Raw genomic sequence first — 21,643 nt, 5'->3', positions numbered from 1 at the left:
TTTCCGGTTCCTGACCTGCTGCTCCCTCTGGCACGGGCATGCTTCCCGTTCCTGCAGCCGAAGATGCAGTCCTGAATTGATGGAAGGCGTGAGAGCAGGGCAGGGTCCTCGGCGTCGCGCTCCGTGCAGTTGTGGTTGGCTTCCTTCTGTCTTCCCGAGGAACCGGCCTAGGTAGACGCTCCTCAACCACAAACAAGGCTTTCTTCCTCGCCGTGTACACGGGTGCTTCCAACTGCCGCGGCGGCGGCTATTATGCGACAGGCGTCTGCTCAAACACGCTGCGCCACCGTCGCTGCCTGCCAACGGGCAACGGAACAGCCGGCCCTCCGATCCCTCGGCAAACCAAACTCCATACAATCTAAAAGTAAAGCAATTGCTTGGATGGTCAGTGGAGCTGTGGAGGTGGTCGTGTCTCTCCTTGTAGCGAAAAAGTAAAAAATAAAAGCACGCCTCCCCGTTTCTTGTTAATACGGGTTTGAAAACAAAGTAAAATATTGCACGTACGGTTTTTATATATATGAACAACAACAAATTTGTCAGATGTATATATTCCATTTCTCACTTGTCTTGATTTGGACCGTCGGATCTCGTCGATACAGAGGATCCTGATCTCGTCCCGTCCTGTCCCGTGCAGCCGCAGACAAACACCAGCGGAATCCGAGGGCCAAATCGAAAAAGTCACTCCGGCACCGCCGCACCGTCCGTCTCCCGCCGCTTCTCCAGCCCCCGAACGGTGCCTCCGTCTCGTCTTCCACCGCCGCTCGGGTTTCCCACCGGGCGCATCCCGGCTCGCCTCCGCCACTCCGCTTCTCGCCGCGGCGCCGTCTGCCTCCCGTCTGTCAAGCTCCGTTGCCTCGCTCCTTCCCATCTTCCGCCGCCGTAGCTACTGTGAGCAGGTACCCTAAGACCGAGTCTCCGGGCGAGTCTGTGAGCCGCGCCTACATTTTTTTGCGCCGAGGTTCTATCTAATTCCCCTACCGAATGATTCTAGGGATACAGAAGAGGGAGAGAAGATGTCGTCGAAGAAGAACTACTATAAGGAGAAGATGATGCGGCGGAAGTAAGCGCTCCACAGCACATTTGCTTCATTTGTTCTGCACATTTCTTAGTGCCATGTGCTTCGGGATTGGACAGTAGAATTAGAGCTCGTTCGTTTCGAAAAAAAGAAGAAGAAGAATTAGGGCTGTCTCTAACCTATTGCAGTTAGTTCTTGCCAAATTGTCCCCCCAATGATAGCTGTCTTTTTGTTCATGCAAACAGCTTTTTGAATGAGACTGGAAAGGGGACAACTTATTTGTGTTTCATATGTCTGAAACTTATTATGCAGAAAATTTCGTCGGTGAAACCACAGCTCTTGATGCTACCGTTAATTTCTTACTGTTGTAGCACGATTACATGAATGCCTGGAACTTAATGCATCCACGGCTGTTGTTGTAGCTTAACATTCTAGTCACCTAGTCCATCTGCTACATTACTTGGATTTACCTTCACCCTTTGGTGGTGATTCACTGTTACTTGCACTCCTTTGTAAAAGCTCAAATAGCCGCCATTATGTTTGTCTCTCTAGTACACTATCCATCTCTGTGGAATTCTATTTTGCATACATGTCACAAGCTGTTGCTGCAGAGGAACTGCATTAAAATGGCTAAAGTGCTAAATCAAGGGAGCTATGAAAATATTCAGGATCCCACACACAGGGACTATGGTCTTGGATAGAATCCGTTCACGTTTTTAGCCTTTTAGGATATGTATCAGAACCTGTAATCATGTTAAAGTAGTAACTGATAAAGGCAAATTAGATGCAAACTAGGACTCATGTTACTTACTGTATAAGTGATTTGGCGAACCTAAATATCTCTTGTTTTCCATTCAGAGAGGAGAAAAAAGAAGAGCCAGAGACACCTAGGTATCGTGATCGTGCTAAGGAGCGTCGTGAAGATCAAAACCCAGATTATGAACCTACAGAACTTGGTTCATTTCATGCAGTGGCACCTCCTGGGACTGATTTGAGGTAATAGATCACATGTTCATTTATGCAACACTTCCATTTGTGCTTAGTTTATTTCATTTTTTTCTGGAATCCTAATCTCTGCAATATTTGTGTCACAGGTTGGCAGATGCTCATAAGATTTCAATTGAGAAAAGCAAATATCTCGGAGGTTGGTTATGATTCTATACTTTCTATAAGGAGATAATTTCCTTTTGTGGCAAAACTCCCTTTGGCATGTCTATGTCTTACTTCTGTGTTGTACTGCTTTTTATGTGTATGAACAAGTGGGCATACCTGTGCTTGAGCTGTCTGAATCATGACTTCTGTAAAAATGAGAGCTGTTTAACATAGTCTTATAAATTTGGTAAATTGGTAATGCTTGATGTTCTTGTTGGCCCGAGGACTCCCTGCACAGGTGAGCAATCAGCTCACCAGCACACTTACACACTCACACTAGGCTAGAGGTTGAAGAAAGGGGGTGAGCTCAGAGCACACACACAGCACAAGCACCAGCGTTGGTCGAACTCTGCTTCAAGTGTGGCTAGCTGAACTAAGTATTACATTGTCTTTGGATAGAATATATACAACTCTAGCTGTACCTTGCCAGGTACAAGGGCAGTTGGCAAGTACTCTAACCCCCAACTACTCCTATCTAATCCTAGTACAACAGATATGACCTATTGCCATGTCGCTACAGTGACTAGAAATGACAGCAGGGCTGACCACTGCTGTCGCACGTGAGAGAGAGGGAGAGCAGCAGGTTATGTCTTACAATTCTTCCCCTAACCCTACTGCTAACCCAAAGCCTTACCTCATCCATGCCAATCATCCTCCTCAGCTCCGTGAACCGAAGCCGCCCAAGTGACTTGGTGAAGATGTCAACGAGTTGCCGACCAGTTTCGACGAACTCGATGACGATCTGCCCTCCATCGACACAGTCCCTGAGGAAGTGGAACTTGATGTCGATGTGCTTGCTCCGGTCGTGGAGGACCGGGTTCTTGGTGAGGGCGATGGCGGGCTTGTTGTCTACCATCAGTGCTGGTGGGTGAGCTTCCATGCCAGTCAGCTCGCCCAGCAGCCGGCGCATCAAAACCACCTGGCATGCCGCTGTGGCCGCTGCAACATACTCCGCCTCACATGTTGACAGCGCCACAATCTTCTGCTTCAGCGACTGCCAAGCAATTGGAGCCGACCCGAGGAAGACGAGCACGCCGGAGGTGCTCCGCCGTCCGTCAATGTCGCCCGCCATGTCTGCATCGCTGAAGATCGTGAGCTCTGGCTCACCTTCGTCGATCTTGGGGGGTGCCTCGCTGAAGACCGTGAGCCGCGGCCCACTCCCGTCGCCGTGCTTGGGGAAGATGATCGCTTGATCCAGTGACCCCTTGATGTATTGCAGCGACCTCTTCATCGCCGTCTAGTGGTCCTCTCGAGGATCCTACATGAACTGACTGACATACCCGACCGCGAACGCGATGTTCGATCGAGTATGCGTCAGGTAGCGTAGCCCGCCGCTGATGCTCTGGTAGCGCGTCGCGTCCACCTTCGCCGCGGTGCTGTGCTTCGACAGCTTGATCCTCTCCTCCATGGGAGTCGCGCTTGACTTGCAATCCGCCATGCCACCGCGCTCTAGTAGCTTCTCCGCGTAGGCGCGCTAGCCCAGGGAGATGGAGTCCTTCTCCTGCTTTATCTCGATGACGAGGTAGTAGGAGAGCGCGCCGAGATCGCTCATTCGAAAACGAGTCCCCATCTCGCGCTTGCAGTCGTCGATGTCCTCTGCTCGCGTTCCGGTGACGATCAAGTCGTCCACGTACACGCCGACGATGAGCTCCTCCTTCCCCGTCGTTGCGTGTAGAGCGTGTGCTTTGTTGCGCAACGGGTGAACCCAAGCTCGCCCATCGTGGCGTCAAACTTGGCGTTCCACGCCCGCGGGCCTGCCGTAGCCTGTAGAGCGCCTTGCGCAGTCGGAGCAACTTGTGCTTTGCTCCCTTGACGGCGAAGCCCGGAGCTTGCTTGATGAAGACCGTCTCCGCTAGCTCGCCATTGAGGAAGGCCGATTTGATGTCCAGGTGATGAACGCGCCAGTCCTTTGCCGCTGCCAGAGCTAGCAACAGTCGGACGGACTCTATGCGCGCCACCGGCGCAAAGACTTCCTCGAAGTCGATGCCTTTGCGCTGGACGAAGCCGCGGGCGACGAGGCGCGCCTTGTGCTTGACGATGGCGCCGCGCTCGTCCCGCTTCACCTTGTATACCCACTTCATCCCGATCGGACGGCATCCTGGTGGCGGATCGATGAGCTCTCAAGTCTTGTTCTTCTCGATCGCCCGTCGCCAATTAGCATCGCGCTCGGCCAGCGCGAACGTGGGCGGCTCCTCTACACTGACGAGAAGCGGCTCTGTATCGTCGAGCAGCCGACTCGCCAGGCCTGAGGCCCCTGCATTGCCGATGATGTTGTCCAACCTGCGGAACCGCACCTCATCGCCATCGTGGAAGGCATCCACGAACTCGCTGATGTCACTTAGAGGAGAGGTGAACTCGATCGGTGGTCCCAAGCCTCCCTGTTCTGCCGGAGTGGTCGGCACCGCTACTGTACCGCTCGGCAACACTCCTAGAGAGATCGGCTCCACTGCTGGAGCGCGCGGCACCACTCCTGGAGTGGTCGGATCCATTGCTGGAGTGGTCGGCTCTGCTGCTGGAGCGCTCGGCATCACTGCTGGAGTGGTCGGCACCTCTCCAGCGTCTCCACCACCGTGGATGACTAAGTGCTCTACGACGAAGGTGCTGCTGAAGCCGCCAGCTTTCCCCGTGCCCGGACCCTCCCAGTGCCAGGCCGCATTATCGTCGAACACGACGTCGCGCGAGACCACCACCTTGCCTCTGCGCGGGTCGTAGAGCCGATACGCCTTGGTGCCCTCCTCGTAGCCTAGGAGTACCATCGACGTGCTCCTATCTTCCAGCATGGTGAGGAACGACTCCGTGTTCTTGACATGGCCGATGCAACCGAACGTCCTGAGGAAGGACACGTCCGGCTTGCGCCCGTAACATGCTTCGAACGGAGTCACGCCCTTTAGGGCCTTCATGGGCGCGCGGTTGAGGATGAATACCGCCGTGGTCACCGCCTCACCCTAGAAATCTGTCGGCATGCTCTTGGCCTTCATCATGGATTGAGCCATGCCGACCACCGTCTGGTTCCGCCGTTCCACCACGCCATTCTGCTGCGGCGAGTACGGCGCGGTGTGGTGTCGCATCACACCCTGATCCGCGCAGTACGCAGCGAACTCCACCGAAATGAATTCGCCGCAGCGATCAGTCCTCAGCACGCGCAGCTTCTTCTCGGACTCTACCCCCGCTCGCGCCTGGAACCTTTTGATCGCATCCGCCGCCTCGTCCTTGCTCATCAGGAGTTGCAGCCACATGTAGCGACTGCAATCATTCACGAGCAGAAGGAAATACCTCCACCCGCCGTGCGTGGCCGACGTGATTGGCCCGCATAGGTCGCCGTGGACGAGCTCGAGGGCGTCCGCCGCGCGATACTTGACTGCCTTTGGGAACGGCTGCCTCCTCTGCTTCCCGGCTAGGCAGCTGTCACACAGCTCGCCTGCGTGCTCGATGTGGGGCAGCCTTCGGACCATCTTCTCCAGCCGACCAAGCGCGTCGAAGCTGAGATGGCCGAATCGGGCATGCCATAGCCACGGCTCCTCGGTGTGCCGCGCCGCCTGGCACACCGGCTGCTCTACCTTCAAATCGAGCAGGTAGAGTCGATTACGGGAGCGTTTTACCTTGGCGAGAAGACGCCGCTCCCGATCGCGAATCCTCAAGATCCTGCTCTCGATCACCACCTCGCACCCGCGCTTGTCCAGCTGCCCGATGCTGACAATGCTCGAGAGCAGCTGCGGGATGTAGTACACATCCGTCAGCGCACGGTGCTCGTCGTTCCGACACCGGAAGATGACGGTGCCACGGCCTCGAATCTCCACCTTCGAGCCATCCCCGAACTTCACCGACCCCGTCACGCCGCCGTCGAGCTCGGAGAAAGCCGCCTTGGAGCCGGTTATGTGGTTGTTGGTGCCGGAGTCCAGGTACCACCTCTGCTCCACCTTGCCGCCCACTCGTCCGAGATGGACTTGTGCGCGCGGCTCGTCGAGGTTGATGCTCTGCGATGCCTTCCCATGCTCCGCAGCCGCCACCTCCTCTGCTTCCTCCTCTGCCTCGACGTCATGTAGCGCACAGAACGTCGCCATCAGGAGAGTTGGCTCGTTGTCGTCCACCTGAGCTAGGTGAGCCTCAGCCTTCTTCGCCTATTCGGGTTCGGGCATTCCTTGGCCCAGTGGCCAGTCTTCCCGCAGCGGCGGCAAGTGTCCCTGCCCAGGGGCTCGCCGTCCTTCTTCTTCTGCTGCTGCAGGGCCTTGCCGCGGTGCTTCCCGTCGCCGCCGCGGCTGGAGGAGCCTTCCCCGGACCGCTTCTCCCGCATCCGGGCCGCCCATTCCTCCTCGGTCATCAGCAGCTTGCCGCCGGCCGATGTCGCAGTCGCCCCTATGCGGTTATCCACCGCCCGCAGACGCCCTGTCAAATTCTCAATCGTGAGGGTTGACATGTCCAGCATCGTCTCGATAGAGAGAGCGATTTGGGTGTATTTGGGCAGCACAACGCGCAGGTCACCAGGTCGTGGTGCAGTGGTGAGAGCTGTTTCACTGAGTCACTAGGTCGTGGGTTCGAAGCAGCCTCTCCGCAGATTTTGCGGGGGGGAGGCTTGTCCCGGTTTATCCCTTCCCAGACCCCACTCATGTGGGAGCCTCCGGCACTGGGTCTGCCTTTTTTTGGGCGGCACGACGCCCAGGTACTTGGAGACTGCCTCTTCGTCGTCGATGACGACGCCGTGCGCCGCTAGCTGGTTGATGATGGACTGCAGCCGGAGGACGAAGTCCTCTACCGCCTCCCCGTCGCGGAACGCTAGGTTGCCGTACTCCCGCTGCAGCTGCTGCGCCTTTGCCTTCTTCGCGCGATCAGAACTGACGCGCATGGCCTTGAGGGCGTCCCAAGCTTCCTTGGCGGAGTCCTTTGACCCCAACGGCTCCCGGTACTCCGGAGGCACGGCGGCCAGGATTGCCTCCAGCGCCGAACAGTCCTCTTCATCCTCGGTGCCTTGGTCAACCGCCTTCCAGAGCCGTCGGGCTCTGAGCTTGACCTTCGTGGTCACCGCCCACTCGCCATAGTTGGTGCGAGTAAGGACCGGCCAGTTGGCTCTGCCAACATCCCGCATGGTCCTCTGGATGACCAACTCGCGACGCACCGGCGACCGGGACTACCGTGGCGACTTCTCGCCACCGCCCTGACTACCGTCGCCCTCCACCATCGCCGGCGATCACCCACCTCGGCTCTGAAACCACTTGTTGGCCTGAGGACTCCCTGCACAGGTGAGCAATCAGCTCACCAGCACACTCACACACTCACACTAGGCTAGAGGTTGAAGAAAGGGGGTGAGCTCAGAGCACACACACAGCACAAGCACCAGCGTTGGCCGAACTCTGCTTCATGTATGGCTAGCTGAAGTAAGTATTTCATTGTCTTTGGATAAAATATATACAACTCTAGCTGTACCTTGCCAGGTACAAGGGCAGTTGGCAAGTACTCCAACCCCTAACTACTCCTATCTAATCCTAGTACAACAGACATGACCTATTGCCACGTCGCTACAGTGACTAGAAATGACAGCAGGGCTGGCCACTGCTGTCGCACGTGAGAGAGAGGGAGTGCAGCAGGTTATGTCTTACAGTTCTCAGTTTCAGAACATCATTCTCTCCAAGTGAAATATAAAGAGTTAGCACCAAATTGTTCCTTTAACCTAAGAAATCAGTCATTCATGAATTCTTGTAATAGAAAATAAAGGTAGGGAAGGTGACACTATATATTGGATATTGGCTGGTGACTCAGAGTCTCATATGCCGCTCTTTATGTTTCCATCTTATGAGCTGCTCTTTGATTGACATTCCATTTCCACTGTATGCTTTTAAGGTGATTTGGAGCATACACATCTGGTCAAGGGCTTGGACTATGCTCTACTTCACAAAGTACGGAGTGAAATTGAAAAGAAACCTGAGGCAGAGGATGGGAAGGATGCAAAGTCAAGGTAATTCCCAGCCTGATGTCATGTTATCACAGTTTTCACCTTATATGATCATAACATCGATTAGGGTTGAAAAAAGTCACTGTATGCAGTTTGTATTTTGAATGCTGTAGTATGCCAATAATAGTAACTGTAATGTGCATGATATTCAGTTATTCACTTGTACAGAAAGCAAGTCAGTACAGAATTTTTTTCCATGATGACTCAATTATATTGACCAAACTTTTTCCTGCTAGCTCCAAGTTTTGGAGTTTGAGTTGATTTAAGAGATCCAATTTCTTTCCTCTTGAATTTTAGAAGAGTCTTATATGTGAATAAATTTCTTGTTCCTGTAAATTAAGAACGGGGTTGTGACTCCTGTATTTTATTTTTTTTTTTTTTTTTTTTTTTTTATTTTTTTTTTTTTGCATTTGGATCACTTGTAGTACTACATAACTTTGCCAGCATTCCTGAAACCATTGTGCACAACTGGTTTGCTGGCATGCTAACTCATATTTGTGTAAGGTCTTTTTTCTTTGTACAATCAATAATGTTGTGTTCCATTTGGAATGTGTGTAAGCAACTAGATATTATCTCAGCCAAATATCATTTCCTGCCATCATTAGCACCACCATGTGCTACAATGTAAACTATAATGTGCTACAATGTAAAATATAATATGAAGGGCGGGCCTGGTGCAAGTGGTAGAGTCTTACCGCCTGTGACCGGAAGGTCCCGGGTTTGAGTCGCGGTCGCATTACACAGGCGAGGGTAAGGCTTGCCACTAACACCCTTCCCCAGACCCCGCACAGAGCGGGAGCTCTCTGCACTGGGTATGCCCCCCTTTTAATGTAAAATATAATATCCATCCATCTCCCAGTTTCAGATATAACAACACTTGTTAACGGCCTCATGTTTCTACTCCGGATGCACCTAGTGCTTTGGGAACATAACACTTATCTTTCACTTTTGTTGTTCAGGGCAACAAAAGAAGATCAGGTAGTCTCCTTCCGCACTGCGACTGCAAAGGTATGTTTCTTTTTTATTTATTACTTTTCAGTGAGTTTTTTTCCTTCATACGTTAGTGTTTAATACAACATGGCTATTGATTTTCATTCTTTGTTGGTTGCAGTCTGTCTACCAATGGATCATAAAGCCTCAAAGCATAATTAAAGAGAATGAATTATTTCTTCCTGGTCGGATGTCATTTATTTACAACATGGTAATTCCCTTAAAAGTATTCTATAGTAATATATTTGCTTCATTGCGTAATGGAGTTCGCTATAATACATTTCAGAGTATTCATGCGTTGTAAATCACAAACTATAGGTATTAAAATTTCCCTATTTTTCTCCACAGAAATGACCAGATGCATGCATTATTTTATTTTGATCACCCATCAGTGTTCATTTATACTTACAGACATGGTATTATGTATAAATATCCAAACCATTCTGAGAAATTGAGATCAATGTTTTCAGATCGGACGACTAATCACGATTAATCGCGATTAATCGTGATTAGTCGTCCTTATCGTAACCAGGTGCTCGATAAGGGCCCTCGATTAGTTTAGACTGATTAGAAAACTTATTGTCCGATAAAGTTGCGACTAATCACGATTAGTCGTCCGATCAGACTAGCCGGACGACTAGTTCGGGGGAGGGAGAATTTGGCCCAGCTAAAGAATTCGGCCCACCTGGCTGCTGGCCCATTAGGGTAAGAAGAAGAGGAGTGAGTGAGTGACCTAGTGGGAGTTGCAGCCGCATTTCCAGCTCCCGCTGCTCTCTCTCGCAGCCGCTGCTCTCTCTGCTCCCGCTGCTCTCTCTCGCAGCCGCCGGCGGCCTGCCTCTGTATCTCCCTCGCCGGCGTCCACAGCTCCGTCCGCGCCCCTCGCCGGTGTCCGCAGCTCCGTCCGCGCCTCTGTCGGGCGTCCGCAGCTCCGTACCCGCGCCTCTTGCCGGCGTCCGCAGCTCCGCCTGCGCCTCTCGCCGGCGTCCGCAGCTCCGCCCGCGCCTCTGTTCGGCGTCCGCAGCTCCGCCCGCGCCTCCACCTCCGCTCGCTCCTGTCTCCTCCCCTGCCGGGACCCAGTAGATCCGCCCGCCTCTGAGGCTCCTTCCTCGACGCCTGGAAGACGGACACGGGAGGCCTCAAGCATCAAGATGAGCCACCATGATACAGGTAAGTGGCCAAATCAGCAAGCAGCAGTTACAGGTAAGTGGCCAAATCACCATGATAATGATTCATTGCAAACATGATTACATGCCAAACTGTGCTTGGTTGCTTGCCTCTAACATTTACCTATTTATTATGGCCATGTTTACATATATTTACATCATATATATATAGTATATACATGGTCGATCAGGCCATCTAGGCACAAGGACGACTAAATGTCCGACTAGCCGATTAGACCGATTAGGACCGACTAATCGACCCTTATCGACGACTAATCGCGATTAGTCGTCTGATCGGTGGTCATACGACTAGCCTCGATAATACGATCTGAAAACATTGATTGAGATTATGTTTATATATTGGTTTACTTAGATATTCATATTTTAACCTTCTTATTCTGAGAATTTAACTAGTGTATCCTATGATTTTTTTGTTGCCTTTTGCAGTATATGAAATGCATGATTATATTTCATTCTATGATAAGAAATTGTCTGTTTCTCTGGTGATCACCTGGGTGCAGAACTTCAATCATTTCCTGAATTTCTCACTTGGGAACTGAATAGTCTTGTCTCTTGTGATTTTATTATGCTTCATTATATTCAAGTGTGTTAATTTACTTTATCTCTGATGGCATGATTTACAGTTCATGTGAATTTGATTGTCATTGCGGTGCATCATAGCAACCACGAATCACAAACAAGAAATCATATCGTTTCCATGGATTTTCTTAGAACATAGAGCAGGGGTGGGCCAGAACAGCTTATTCTCATGAAGTTGCCAGTATTGTCAAATTTTTTTCTTTTGTATTCCAACTTTTGTTGTATCATTTCATCTGTCTCCTTTTATTTTGGGTTTGAACTTTTTTCTTTATAAATCATAGTAACTATCTTTTTATAATCCAATCAGGAGGAGGGAGTAACCAATGATATTCCAACAACTCTTCATAGGAGCAAAGCTGATTGCCCGGTTCCAGAGGTATTCTGACAATATGATGACATATCGCATGTTGGAGTGTTTTGTAACTTTTCTTGATGACCTTACTTTTGCAGGAGATGGTAACTGTCAGCGTGGATGGTTCTGTACTTGACAGGATTGCTAAAATTATGACATACCTTCGGCTTGGATCATCAGGGAAGGTCTTGAAGAAAAAGAAAAAGGAGAGAGATATAAAAGGTTTGTTCATGAGAATAAATAATATACTAGGGATCTTGTCGAGTTAGAATCTGAGAACAGGAGAACTTTCATGGTAAATACATTAGGAAATATGCTAAAGTGTTTTGTTTGGAAGAACTAACATATTTTTACTTATATTATATACTCCATCCGGTCATGATAACATGACGTTGGGACAGCACAACTGAACTAAAAGTAAAGTTAGTTTTGTCAGGGTGCATGAGTTTTGTTTCAATCGTATTGCTAGTATTCTTTTTAGAATTATCTTCAGGTGCTTGCTTGTTAATGTACTATGTTTGCTACAATGCAGGGAAGAGCAATTTGGCAAGTGGTGACTATGATGAGTCAGTAAAACCTTCCCAAATTAATGGTTCTACTCTGAAACATCAATCAGATATGCCACCACCACCAGCTCCACCCCATCGGAACAATAATTTTAATGGAAAGGAGAAACAACCAGTCCCTGTTGCAAGAGCAGACGATGATGACATTTTTGTTGGAGATGGAGTTGACTATTCAGTTCCTAACAAGGAAATGAGTCAGAGCCCTGTTTCTGATATGGATGAATCACCACATAACCATCAGAAGCAGTCCAATTTCACTGAACCCATGTCCATGTATGGCCCAGTACCACCATCTGAACCTGCTCAAGCTTGGCAACAGCAGGTATAAGCCTATAAATGTTAAGTGACTTAGCTGTGCACTTTGAATGTTAGAGGCTGGCGGTGTATTTGTTATCTCTCCATGTTCATGGCGTGCTATAACCTGTTTTTAGTTTTATTTGCATTTTATTCAACTTGGTCGTAATATTTGTGTCTTTTCTGGTGCCAGAACGGGTATGATGCTGTTCAAGCCCAGATGGCAGCTGCTGGATATCAAGGTGACTGGTCAAGCTATGTGTATGCAGAACAGCAGTTGGGTTATCCGGAACAGTGTGTGCAGCAAAGCACCCAGGAATACGATGTGTTAGCTGACCCTAGTATATCCCAGGATCCGAGGTTCATGACTCAAGCAGACAAGGATCGGGGTTTAGGTTCTGTTTTCAAACGTGACGATCAAAGGCTTAATCAGCTGAGGGAAAAAGATGCACGGGAGAGAGATCCAAATTTTATTTCAGATAGTTACTCAGAGTGTTATCCTGGTTACCAGGAGTATAATAATGAGATTGCAGGAAGCGATGATGAAGATGATTTATCGAAGATGGATATGGGTGGACGGGTAAGTGAAATGATTTAGATCTTATGCACAAAAGTTCCCTTGCAAGTGCAAGCCTATGCTTGTGACATGGGTTTCTGTGAAGTTGCAATGGATAGACTAGGCATCACTTAGTTAATGTTTATAATGTTGCATTTGCTTTTGAATTGATTTGCACTGAGAACTCATTTCTGCATCATTTTTCTTCATTATGTAGGAGTATTTGAATATTCTGAAAACTTATAGTGAGGTGTTCTAGCTGTTTTTTGAGATCTTTTCAGTTACTGTTCAATCTGGTATTTGAGCATAACCCCAAGACTGTTGTCCTGATATTATATTGTTCTGGTTGTTTAGCCTGTACATCTTCTGTTGTTCAGTTGTGATATAGCAGCCATTGCTTATTGATAGAAGATGAACATCTGTTTGTATTCATCGATTCTTGACAAGGTTACAACGTTACAGAGTACACTTATAGAAGATAACTACAGCTAGTAGAGACTAGGGTGGCAGCCAGGGGAGGAACCCAGGTGACGCCCAACACTAAAGGCAGCACACACTGGGATAGTTCCCAGGCAAGCAGTAAAGACAGCAGTAGAGGCTGCCGTTGAGCAGTAAAGACAGCAGTAAAGCATAGCATTAATGGTGCATAGGGAATATTGCTAACACTTATGTTGCAGTTGTGTTTTTTTGGGCCACGTTTAGTTGGCGCCGCTGGAACACAGTGCCGTTTTGTTTTTATTTGGTAATAATTGTCCAATCGTTGACTAATTAGGCTCAAAACGTTCGTCTCGCAAAGTACAACCAAACTGTGCAATTAGTTTTTGATTTCGTCAACATTTAGTACTCTATGCATGTACCACAAGTTTGATGTGACGGGGAAACTTCTTTTTGCATAGTGCCAAATTCTGGAATTTGGAGGAACTAAACACCCCGTTGGTTTAAAATGGTTTACTCAAGTCCAAGGTCACGTCTGTTGTGGAATGATACAGAAACTTCTATCATCGGCGCTTTTGGACCATCTCTATAGTGTGTTCTGAAATGCGATTCTTGAGCAGGCGAAGGGCCGCCTTCACAGGTGGGACTTTGAGACTGAAGAGGAGTGGGCCAAGTACAACGATCAGAAAGAAGCCATGCCGAAGGCTGCCTTTCAGTTTGGGGTGAAGATGCAGGACGGCAGGAAGACCAGGAAGCAGAACAAGGACCAGAAGCTCACGAATGACCTCCACAAGATCAACAAGATCCTGGCTAGGAAGAAGGGCGAGAAAGATGGGGCGGAAGATGGCGGCCACTACGATGATGATTTACCTAGCTCGAAGAAACAGCGTGGCTGAAGCTGTCGTTTTTCGTTTCTCCTGCGGTCCCGCCAGTACGGCAATGTTTAGCTGGCAGCTGTATCCTGCTGCAATTGTTTAAGCTTCTGGTAGGAAATATGTTGATGCTATTGAGCTGAAACCATGGAAGAAATATGGCTGTATATGTAATTTTTTTCTAAGAAAAGAAAAGGAAGACTTTATTATTATAATGAATCTGCAAATATTTGATTTGTCAAAGGAGTCATGTTGGGAGGCTTCTGTGATCTGGTGAGAGTTGAGAATTGCCAGGACTGTGGCTCAGTGTTTAACCTGGGCTGTGACCTATTGTTGATGAAATTCTTGCAGTGTGGTGCTGAATAATTCCTTCGATTTAGCTGCTGAATTTTAGCATGCAACTTTGGGCTGCCCTTTGGAACGAATTGCTTATGTACTGATCAGTGACAGGAACAGTATACTCATTCTGGTTGTCTGGAAACCCCCATGTTGAGATTGGTGCCAAACCCGCTTTCTGACAGGAGAGCCTTTGCAAAACCGAATGAGATTTGTTTCAGTTCATTGACTGTTGTATAGCTGGCAATTTGGATTGTTCTCAAAGAGCGCTATTGGCATCAGGACATATACATGTGAAGAACTTTTACATCCGTGATCGATATTTTACCAGGAATAGTATGATTCTGACACTCGTCTTTTATCGCTTTTGTGTATTTTTGAGATATATAATGAAGTTAGCACTAAGGGAACACCAAAGGGGAAAAATCAATTACACTCTAAAATGAAAGGATTAACATAAATCCCAGCCTTTATTCATAAATATATAGGCATTGATGATAACGGACTGGAGTCATCATGCTCTACAATGATATAGCTAGTGCCGGCATTTTCTGATGTCGGCTTCAATCCAATGCTCTTGTCAAGGAAGCCCAAGTCAGGGCCACCTGCACATAAACCTGGTCATACAAGCGATCAAAAAACAAGAAGCATGCAATTCTCCACTTCAGGTTCAATAACAAGAAGAGGTAGACAGTCGAGAGGCCTGTCGCCCATCCTATGCCCAGCCCAAGGTACATGAACAATGCATCTTGATCCTCATCCTCGGCACCTGGTGGTGGTGGCTTTGTATCTGAACAATTCTTGGAGAGAGGTGGACCACAAAGACCGGGGTTTCCAATGTATATGGATGCCTGGTTATCAAGCACCTGTAGCTGATTCCCAGACTGTATTTGTCCTGACAAATTGTTGTAAGACAAATTCAAGTGGCTGAGTGCGCTCAGAGATGATATGCTCTTAGGGATTTCTCCAGAAAGCCCATTACGTGATAGATCCAAAGATTCCAGCGACTGTAAGACACCGATATTCATTGGGATTGTCCCGCTTAGATCATTCCAAGAAAGGTTTAAGCTTTTCAGTGCAGTAAGTGCACTAATTTCTTCAGGAATATGCCCTGTTAAGCTGTTGCAAGACAGATCCAAATTTACCATAAACCTGATTCCAGTTGTAAATTCAAGTTGCTGCCCTTTAGTGACAACTGATAAACTATCATTGTACGACATGCTCATGTGAATGAACTCATTAGACCCAATTATCCCAGAATCAGATGGGACGTTAACAAAAATAATGGCAACATTTGAAAGTGACAATCCATAGTAGACGACATCTGAAAGTGAGCCATTGCCAGCAGGAATGTGGGACATGGCCTCCAAATTCACAAGTGACGTGGGGATCATCCCTGAGAAATTGTTAGAAGCTAGGTCTAAAAACTGAAGATCTTTCATCTTGCTAAGCTCGAAAGGGATGTCACCAGTGAACATATTTGAACGTAACCTCAGAAATGCTAAGGACGACAATTTCTCTCCTATCCATGTCGGTAAGCTCCCAGAAAACTGATTAAATGCAAGATCAAGAAATATTAGGCGCTGGCATTTTTGGAGAAAAAGAGGGAATGGTCCTGAAAGACTGTTGTCATATAAGTTGAGCATAAAGATTTTTGAAATCATTGGCAAGCTTGGGTTGGAACTTGAAGACCCATTACTGGTAGATGTGTTCCCTTCTTCTGAACTGTCCCAGCAATTAGGAAATGGACCTTGCAGTAGATTTCCTGATAGATCTACAAATCGTAAGTACTTCAATTTGCAAAAGGAATTTGGAATTGTACCAGACAACGAATTTTTGAAGAGAAGAAGTGATTTTAATGCCGTAGCTCCAAAATCAAGTGGTAGTGGCCCTGATATATTGTTTCTTGATAGGTCAAGATACGTTAAATTTTTTGAAAACTTTGGAAGACCACCTTCTAAAAGATTCATACTGAAATCCATTCCTCTTGATTCCATCTTTCCAAACTTCACTGCCGGTAGCGTGCCTCTAATCTGGTTCCTTGATAGAATCAAATAATCGGTTTTTGAAAATGTGGACCAGAACCAATCAGGTATGGAATCAGTTATGCTTGTATTTGAAATATCTAGGATCATCATCCCACTTTGTGATTTGAGCCAATCTGGGAAATTAGGCCCTAGCCTACAAGACTGTAAACTAGCCATAAATAGCTTGAAAGGAGGAACCCAGAGCTGGTCAAATACCATTGTCAAGGAGTTATCTGATAACCCTAGAGCCCTCAGATGAGCTAGTTTTGTCAAATGGGATTGTGTGATTATGCCATCTAGGTTGTTGGAATCGAGCTCTAGTTTCGTTAGGTTTGTGTGCTCTCCTATCCAAAGTGGTACATTTCCAGAGATCCTGTTATCGCTGAGACAGAGAGTATAAAGATCCATGAAATGTCCTTTCTGAGAAGGCAAGCTCCCAGTCAGATTGTTTGTATACAATTGTAAATTGTGCAAGCTATGCCCAGGAAATCTCTCTAATAAATCTTGTATATCACCATTGAAGTTATTCTCGGCAAGATGCAGCGTTTCCAGGGTATGCAGTCTCTTGAGTGTTATTGGGACCCCTGTGAGGTCATTATTGTTGAGATCCAAGAGTTTGAGGGATGTTGAGTTTCCCAGAACCTCAGGGAGGGAACCTTGTAGCCCACAATTTCCTAGATATACATTTTCAAGACTGGGAAGAGCCCAGAAGGGCCAAAAGAATTGTTTGAATGAAATAGGTGAGTTAAACGGGTTACCACTGAGGTATACTGTCTTTAGTGATGTGAGGTTGATATGTACTGGGGGAGGAATAGCGTTTCTTAGGCTACAATAAGAAAGGCTTAGGAACACCAGGGATGGAAGCATGTTGATGGAGTGAGTCCAGTCGATGGCAGTGCTGAGGTTCACCCCGTCCAAATAAAGATATTCTAGTTTTGACAGGCGTGCTAACCATGCAAGATCAGTTGAGTAAAAGTTTGGACCTGTCTGCTGACTGGTTAATTGGAGATCAAGCAACTCGGAGAGGTTACCAAGATGGGGTGGTATCTGCCCACTGAAATTGGAGTCGAAGAGGTACAGATATTTCATGTGTTTGAAACTACCAATGAACTCCGGGATTGGCGCGCCACCAAAATCATTCCCTTCAACTCCCAAGGACTTCAGATGTCGTAGTGCAAGCAAGGAGGAGCTTATCTTACCTCCAAGTCCTGCCCTGTTGAGCCAAAGCTCCACAACGTGGCCATTTCGCTTGCTGCACGAGATGCCCATCCATGCACAGCAGTCATCTCCTTGCCAGGATGATAGGTAGTTGTCAGGATCAGTGAGGCCCTTCTTGAAGTCAAGAAGAGCATCCCGCTCGCTCGGGATGCAGGGATTGCTTGGTGGAGGTGCAGGTTGGATTGGGGTGGTAGATGAGCTTTGTAGGGACGATACAAGGCGCAGTATTATTGTTATGGTGATCACCACTCTGAACACAAGTGATAGTGTGGCCATGTTGTTTGCCAGTTTCTTTGGGTTTCTTGTAGCTAGGGGAGTGCAGAGATGGCATATATACGAGGGATTGCATGCGTAGAATGGTGCTCTGGGCGTCTGGCCTTATTTATAAGTCCGCTCATGATTCATGAAACCGAGCTACGGGGCACCAAGAGTCAGTCAAGACCCATGATGCGCTCTGGGAACAATATATCTAACAATGCATGATGTCTCTCATATTAATTTCCAAATCATCTCTCCACCATATCCGATGACTTAGATATTTCTACTCATCAATTTCCTTCTCTGCCTCAAGTAAGTAAATCTTAACTGCATGCGCCAATGGCGCGTGTCCTTAAACGGTTGTTATATTAACCTAGATAGGATACCGATCCCATCATGTATCTTAAATTTCAAAGTATCTCGATCCTAAATGAAAGTTACATATATATGATCCCATAAGATAGTCGATCTTATATATATATGTTGGGTCCTCGTCCTATAAATTTACATAATAATTAATATAAATGGCTTTCAAATGATTCAACTGTGATAAAGTATTATTTATAGTTAAGGTGAATGAAAAATAATGCTAATAAATCCACTTGTTTTTTAGAAAGCATTAAATAATCAATCAAGATCAATATTATAGGCTTGATCTTTAAATATATTTTTTGTAGCATCACATATGATTTCGCACTTCTACGATATGATATTCGTTCTCTAGAAAAACAGTGACAACATTATTGTTTGTACCTCAGATCTTGGAACTCACAGTGGCCTTTTACAAATACAAAATACAAAATAAGTGACGTTTTAGTCTCCAAAACACTATTTCTTAGTATTGTTGTACCACAAATAATTCGTGGAGTAAAGGAGAAGCGAAAAATTTAATATGTGCACCCACAAATAATGCCAAGTCTGATGGACAAGATCTTCGACAATACTTGAGCTAGAAGGTAACGGTGACTGAATTGATGGTGATTTATCGACCGTGCACGTTGGGGGTCTCTTCTTGCATTGAATTCGCCTAATTACCTGCCGTGTTGTGCATGTAATGTTTGCATGATGCAGAAACCGATAGAGTTTAATTTGAGAGCTAAACTTTGCACCAGGCCGGAGCACCAGGCATTATATGTCACTCTCTCCTATATGCATGGACCATTGGCATATATTTCCAGTGAACTCGGATTCCCGGCCACTTTTTCTAAAGTGAAGTGCATGTATACATTGAGCCCTTGCTGCCTTCAACTTGTTCGGTAAGAACGAACATGGTTACGATCATAACTCGATAGATACATGCAAGACTAAGTGCGCGTAACTGCATGCATCGATGTGATCATTCTAGAACTCTTGGCGATCATGACAACAACCTCCGAAAGTCGTACTACTGACCGGAGTTTTGCATGGAATTCTTGGCGATCATGACAACAGACCTCCAAAAGGCCACAAGAATATGTGATCATTCTAGACTAGAACTCATAAGTCCAGGTCCAGTCACAGCAGTTTGGAATTTTCCTGTGAAACAAGACTTTTTTTTTTATAACATGTGATACAAGACTTGACGATGCTCAGTTTTTTCAGAGGTGCCACTACTGAAACTGTCTTTTATGAGGTGTCTACTAGAAATGGTTTGTAGCTGCTTTGTTCGCCTCTACCACTACTGGAAAATCGAATTGTTCTGTGGGTGAAGAATTTTTCTGTGCGTTTTTTTCGGCACGCACAGAAAAAGTATGATTTTTCTGTGGGTTTCAAAATATCCCGACAGAAAAATACGAAAACCCACAGAATAATTGCATAATTTTTCTGTGCGTGACAATACACACACGGAAAAAATCAGAACTCACAGAAAAATGAAACTTATTCTATCGGTTTTTTAAAAACGCACAGAAAAAATAAAATGCACGCACAGAAAAAATGTTATTATTCTGTCGGTTATTTTAAAACGCACAGAAAAACAAACCCACGCACAGAAAAATAACCCCAGAAGTCCTAACCCTAACCCGCCGCGGACTCGTCCGCTCGGCTCACGCACGCACGTTCTCCCCACACCCCTTCTTCTTCCCCGCCGCACCCTCCCCTCCCCTCCCCAGCCCCCCACACTCCCCTCCCCTCCTCCCGCACCCGCACCCGCCCATCCTCCGCCGCATCCCGCACCTTCCCTCCCTCCCCTTCTTCCTCGGCGCAGCCGGTGCCGCCCCCTCCCTCTCCCCCCCTCCCCTACCTTCTTCCCTGGCGTGGCCCCTCTCCTCCCGCTCCCCACCGGCGAGATCCAGCGACCGGTGCCGCCCCCTCCCTCTCCCCCCTCCCCTACCTTCTTCCCCGGCGCGGCCCCTCCCCTCCTGCTCCCCACCGGCGAGATCCGACGGCCGGTGCCGCCCCCTCCCTCTCTCCCCCCTCCCCTACCTTCTTCCCCGACGCGGCCCCTCTCCTCCTGCTCCCCATCGGCGAGATTCGGCGGCCGGTGCCGCCCCCTCCCTCTCCCTCCTCCCCTACCTTCTTCCCCGGCGTGGCCCCTCCCCTCCCGCTCCCGACCGGCGAGATCTAGTGGCGGGGGCCCAGCGGCGGCGCACCCCAGGCGGCGGAGGGGACGGCTGCGCGGGCCAGGGGCGAGCTGCAGCCCCCTGGCCGAGAGCGCAGCGCGGCTGGGCTCCGTCGGTGGCCGGCGCCGTGCCTGCTCACCAGTGCTGCCTCCTCCCGCCGGTCCGCGTCGGTCCTTGTGCTCCACGAAACCCTAGCCTGCGGTAACAATTCATGGAAAACTATCATATTTACATTGACAAAAAATGTGCTAGGTATGCCTTGTTAGCTGCTAGGCTTTTGCTTGCATAGTTGCATCTGTTTAAAATTATGTTACATAGATTTTCATCTTGTTACACATATTTACATTGCATAGTTTGTACTTATTTCAGTTTGTGGGTTGGTGATTCCAGTGCCTTTAAGTGCCAGTAAGGATAAGACCTGTGAATTTATATGATGACTAGCAGTAGTAACATTTGTATATTTAGTAAAAAGTTAATATTTCTATGTCATGTGTTGTGTTAGAATTAAATTAAAAAGAGATCTAGTGAGATTGATATGTGGTTCGTAGTAGAATTGAAAATACAGTTGCATAATCTTGCTGGTTATTTGTTCTTAAGTTATTGCACAACAATTAGCAGTTGTCATCTTTCAGCAACCGAATTGTTCGGATTAGTAGGAGGTGCTAGAGCACCACAATAATCAGTATTCAATTGTTAGGATTAATATGAGCATGCTTGGGATTGATGGCTTTTTTGCTGTTGTTTTTTTTCCTTCCCCGAGTATGCATGCCTACTTGGCTGCTTCTACTATAATATTTTCAGCATTCAAATATCTTTTGACAGTCTCGTGCCGCGCTGCTCTTCCACAGAATTAAGGACAGCTGAACTTCCTAGCTTGATCTCCTAAACATATGAAGGTCCCCTTCCACAGAATTCACTGGGCAGCATGCATTGCTGAAAGGCCCTTCTATGAGGATAGTTTTTTTAAAAATAGTTTAGTAATGATAAGTAATCGGATCCAAAAAATTCAGTTCTGGAAATATTTTCAGAGCAGCATTATTATCGGATAAGAACCTTTATGTTGCTTCTTTCCCCTGTACTAATGACATCATTTCTCCAATGGCAGGGCTGCAGACAACCAGGTATACTGCGCTTCTTTGTGTTACATTGTCTCTTTGTTCCAAGTGAGTTCCTTCTCTCAGGCTTTTTTGTTACATTGTTTCAGATGGGAAAACTGAGGTGACACATTCAAAAATATTTTGGGGGTGCATCCTGCAGTTGGAGATGCTATGAAACCCCAGTCTCGTGCCGTGCTGCTCTCCCCTTCCCTAACTATGCCTTGTGAC

General features: G+C 47.5%; 3 protein-coding genes across 5 annotated transcripts; 1 reads left to right on the top strand and 2 right to left on the bottom strand.

Moving 5' to 3' along the window:
• Nucleotides 1-637: 637 nt before the first annotated feature.
• On the top strand, nt 638-14,225 carry LOC136504335 (suppressor of mec-8 and unc-52 protein homolog 2-like). 3 transcript variants are annotated; one of them, XM_066499224.1, is made up of 12 exons: nt 638-896; nt 1,000-1,060; nt 1,874-2,011; nt 2,110-2,159; nt 8,000-8,114; nt 9,071-9,119; nt 9,223-9,312; nt 11,172-11,240; nt 11,315-11,438; nt 11,749-12,104; nt 12,270-12,656; nt 13,688-14,225. In XM_066499224.1, the coding sequence occupies exons 2-12, from the start codon at nt 1,014-1,016 to the stop codon at nt 13,961-13,963; spliced, it is 1,701 nt and encodes a 566-aa protein (XP_066355321.1). In that variant the 5' UTR covers nt 638-896; nt 1,000-1,013; the 3' UTR covers nt 13,964-14,225. The 3 variants fall into 3 exon arrangements, with proteins under 3 accessions (XP_066355321.1, XP_066355320.1, XP_066355322.1); XM_066499223.1 differs by having other exon boundaries at nt 992-1,060; XM_066499225.1 differs by lacking the exon at nt 13,688-14,225 and adding an exon at nt 13,529-13,681 and having other exon boundaries at nt 992-1,060.
• Nucleotides 14,226-14,786: 561 nt separating this feature from the next.
• LOC136502554 (receptor-like protein 46) lies at nt 14,787-16,444 on the bottom strand. Its single transcript, XM_066497813.1, has one exon. The coding sequence runs from the start codon at nt 16,411-16,413 to the stop codon at nt 14,839-14,841; it is 1,575 nt and encodes a 524-aa protein (XP_066353910.1). The 5' UTR covers nt 16,414-16,444; the 3' UTR covers nt 14,787-14,838.
• A 202-nt stretch (nt 16,445-16,646) lies between these two features.
• Nucleotides 16,647-17,796, bottom strand: LOC136502930 (receptor-like protein EIX2). The gene is made up of 2 exons (XM_066498177.1): nt 16,818-17,796; nt 16,647-16,675 (listed from the first exon to the last, which is right to left on the bottom strand). Exons 1-2 carry the CDS (start codon nt 17,794-17,796, stop codon nt 16,647-16,649), a joined length of 1,008 nt encoding a protein of 335 aa, XP_066354274.1.
• Between the last annotated feature and the right edge of the window lie 3,847 nt (nt 17,797-21,643).

Source organism: Miscanthus floridulus, chromosome 14 (assembly GCF_019320115.1).
Source record: "Miscanthus floridulus cultivar M001 chromosome 14, ASM1932011v1, whole genome shotgun sequence".
In the NCBI taxonomy this organism is placed as follows: domain Eukaryota; kingdom Viridiplantae; phylum Streptophyta; class Magnoliopsida; order Poales; family Poaceae; genus Miscanthus; species Miscanthus floridulus.
The sequence above is the reverse complement of the archived record's forward strand: the minus strand, read 5'-3'. Positions and strand labels throughout refer to the sequence as shown.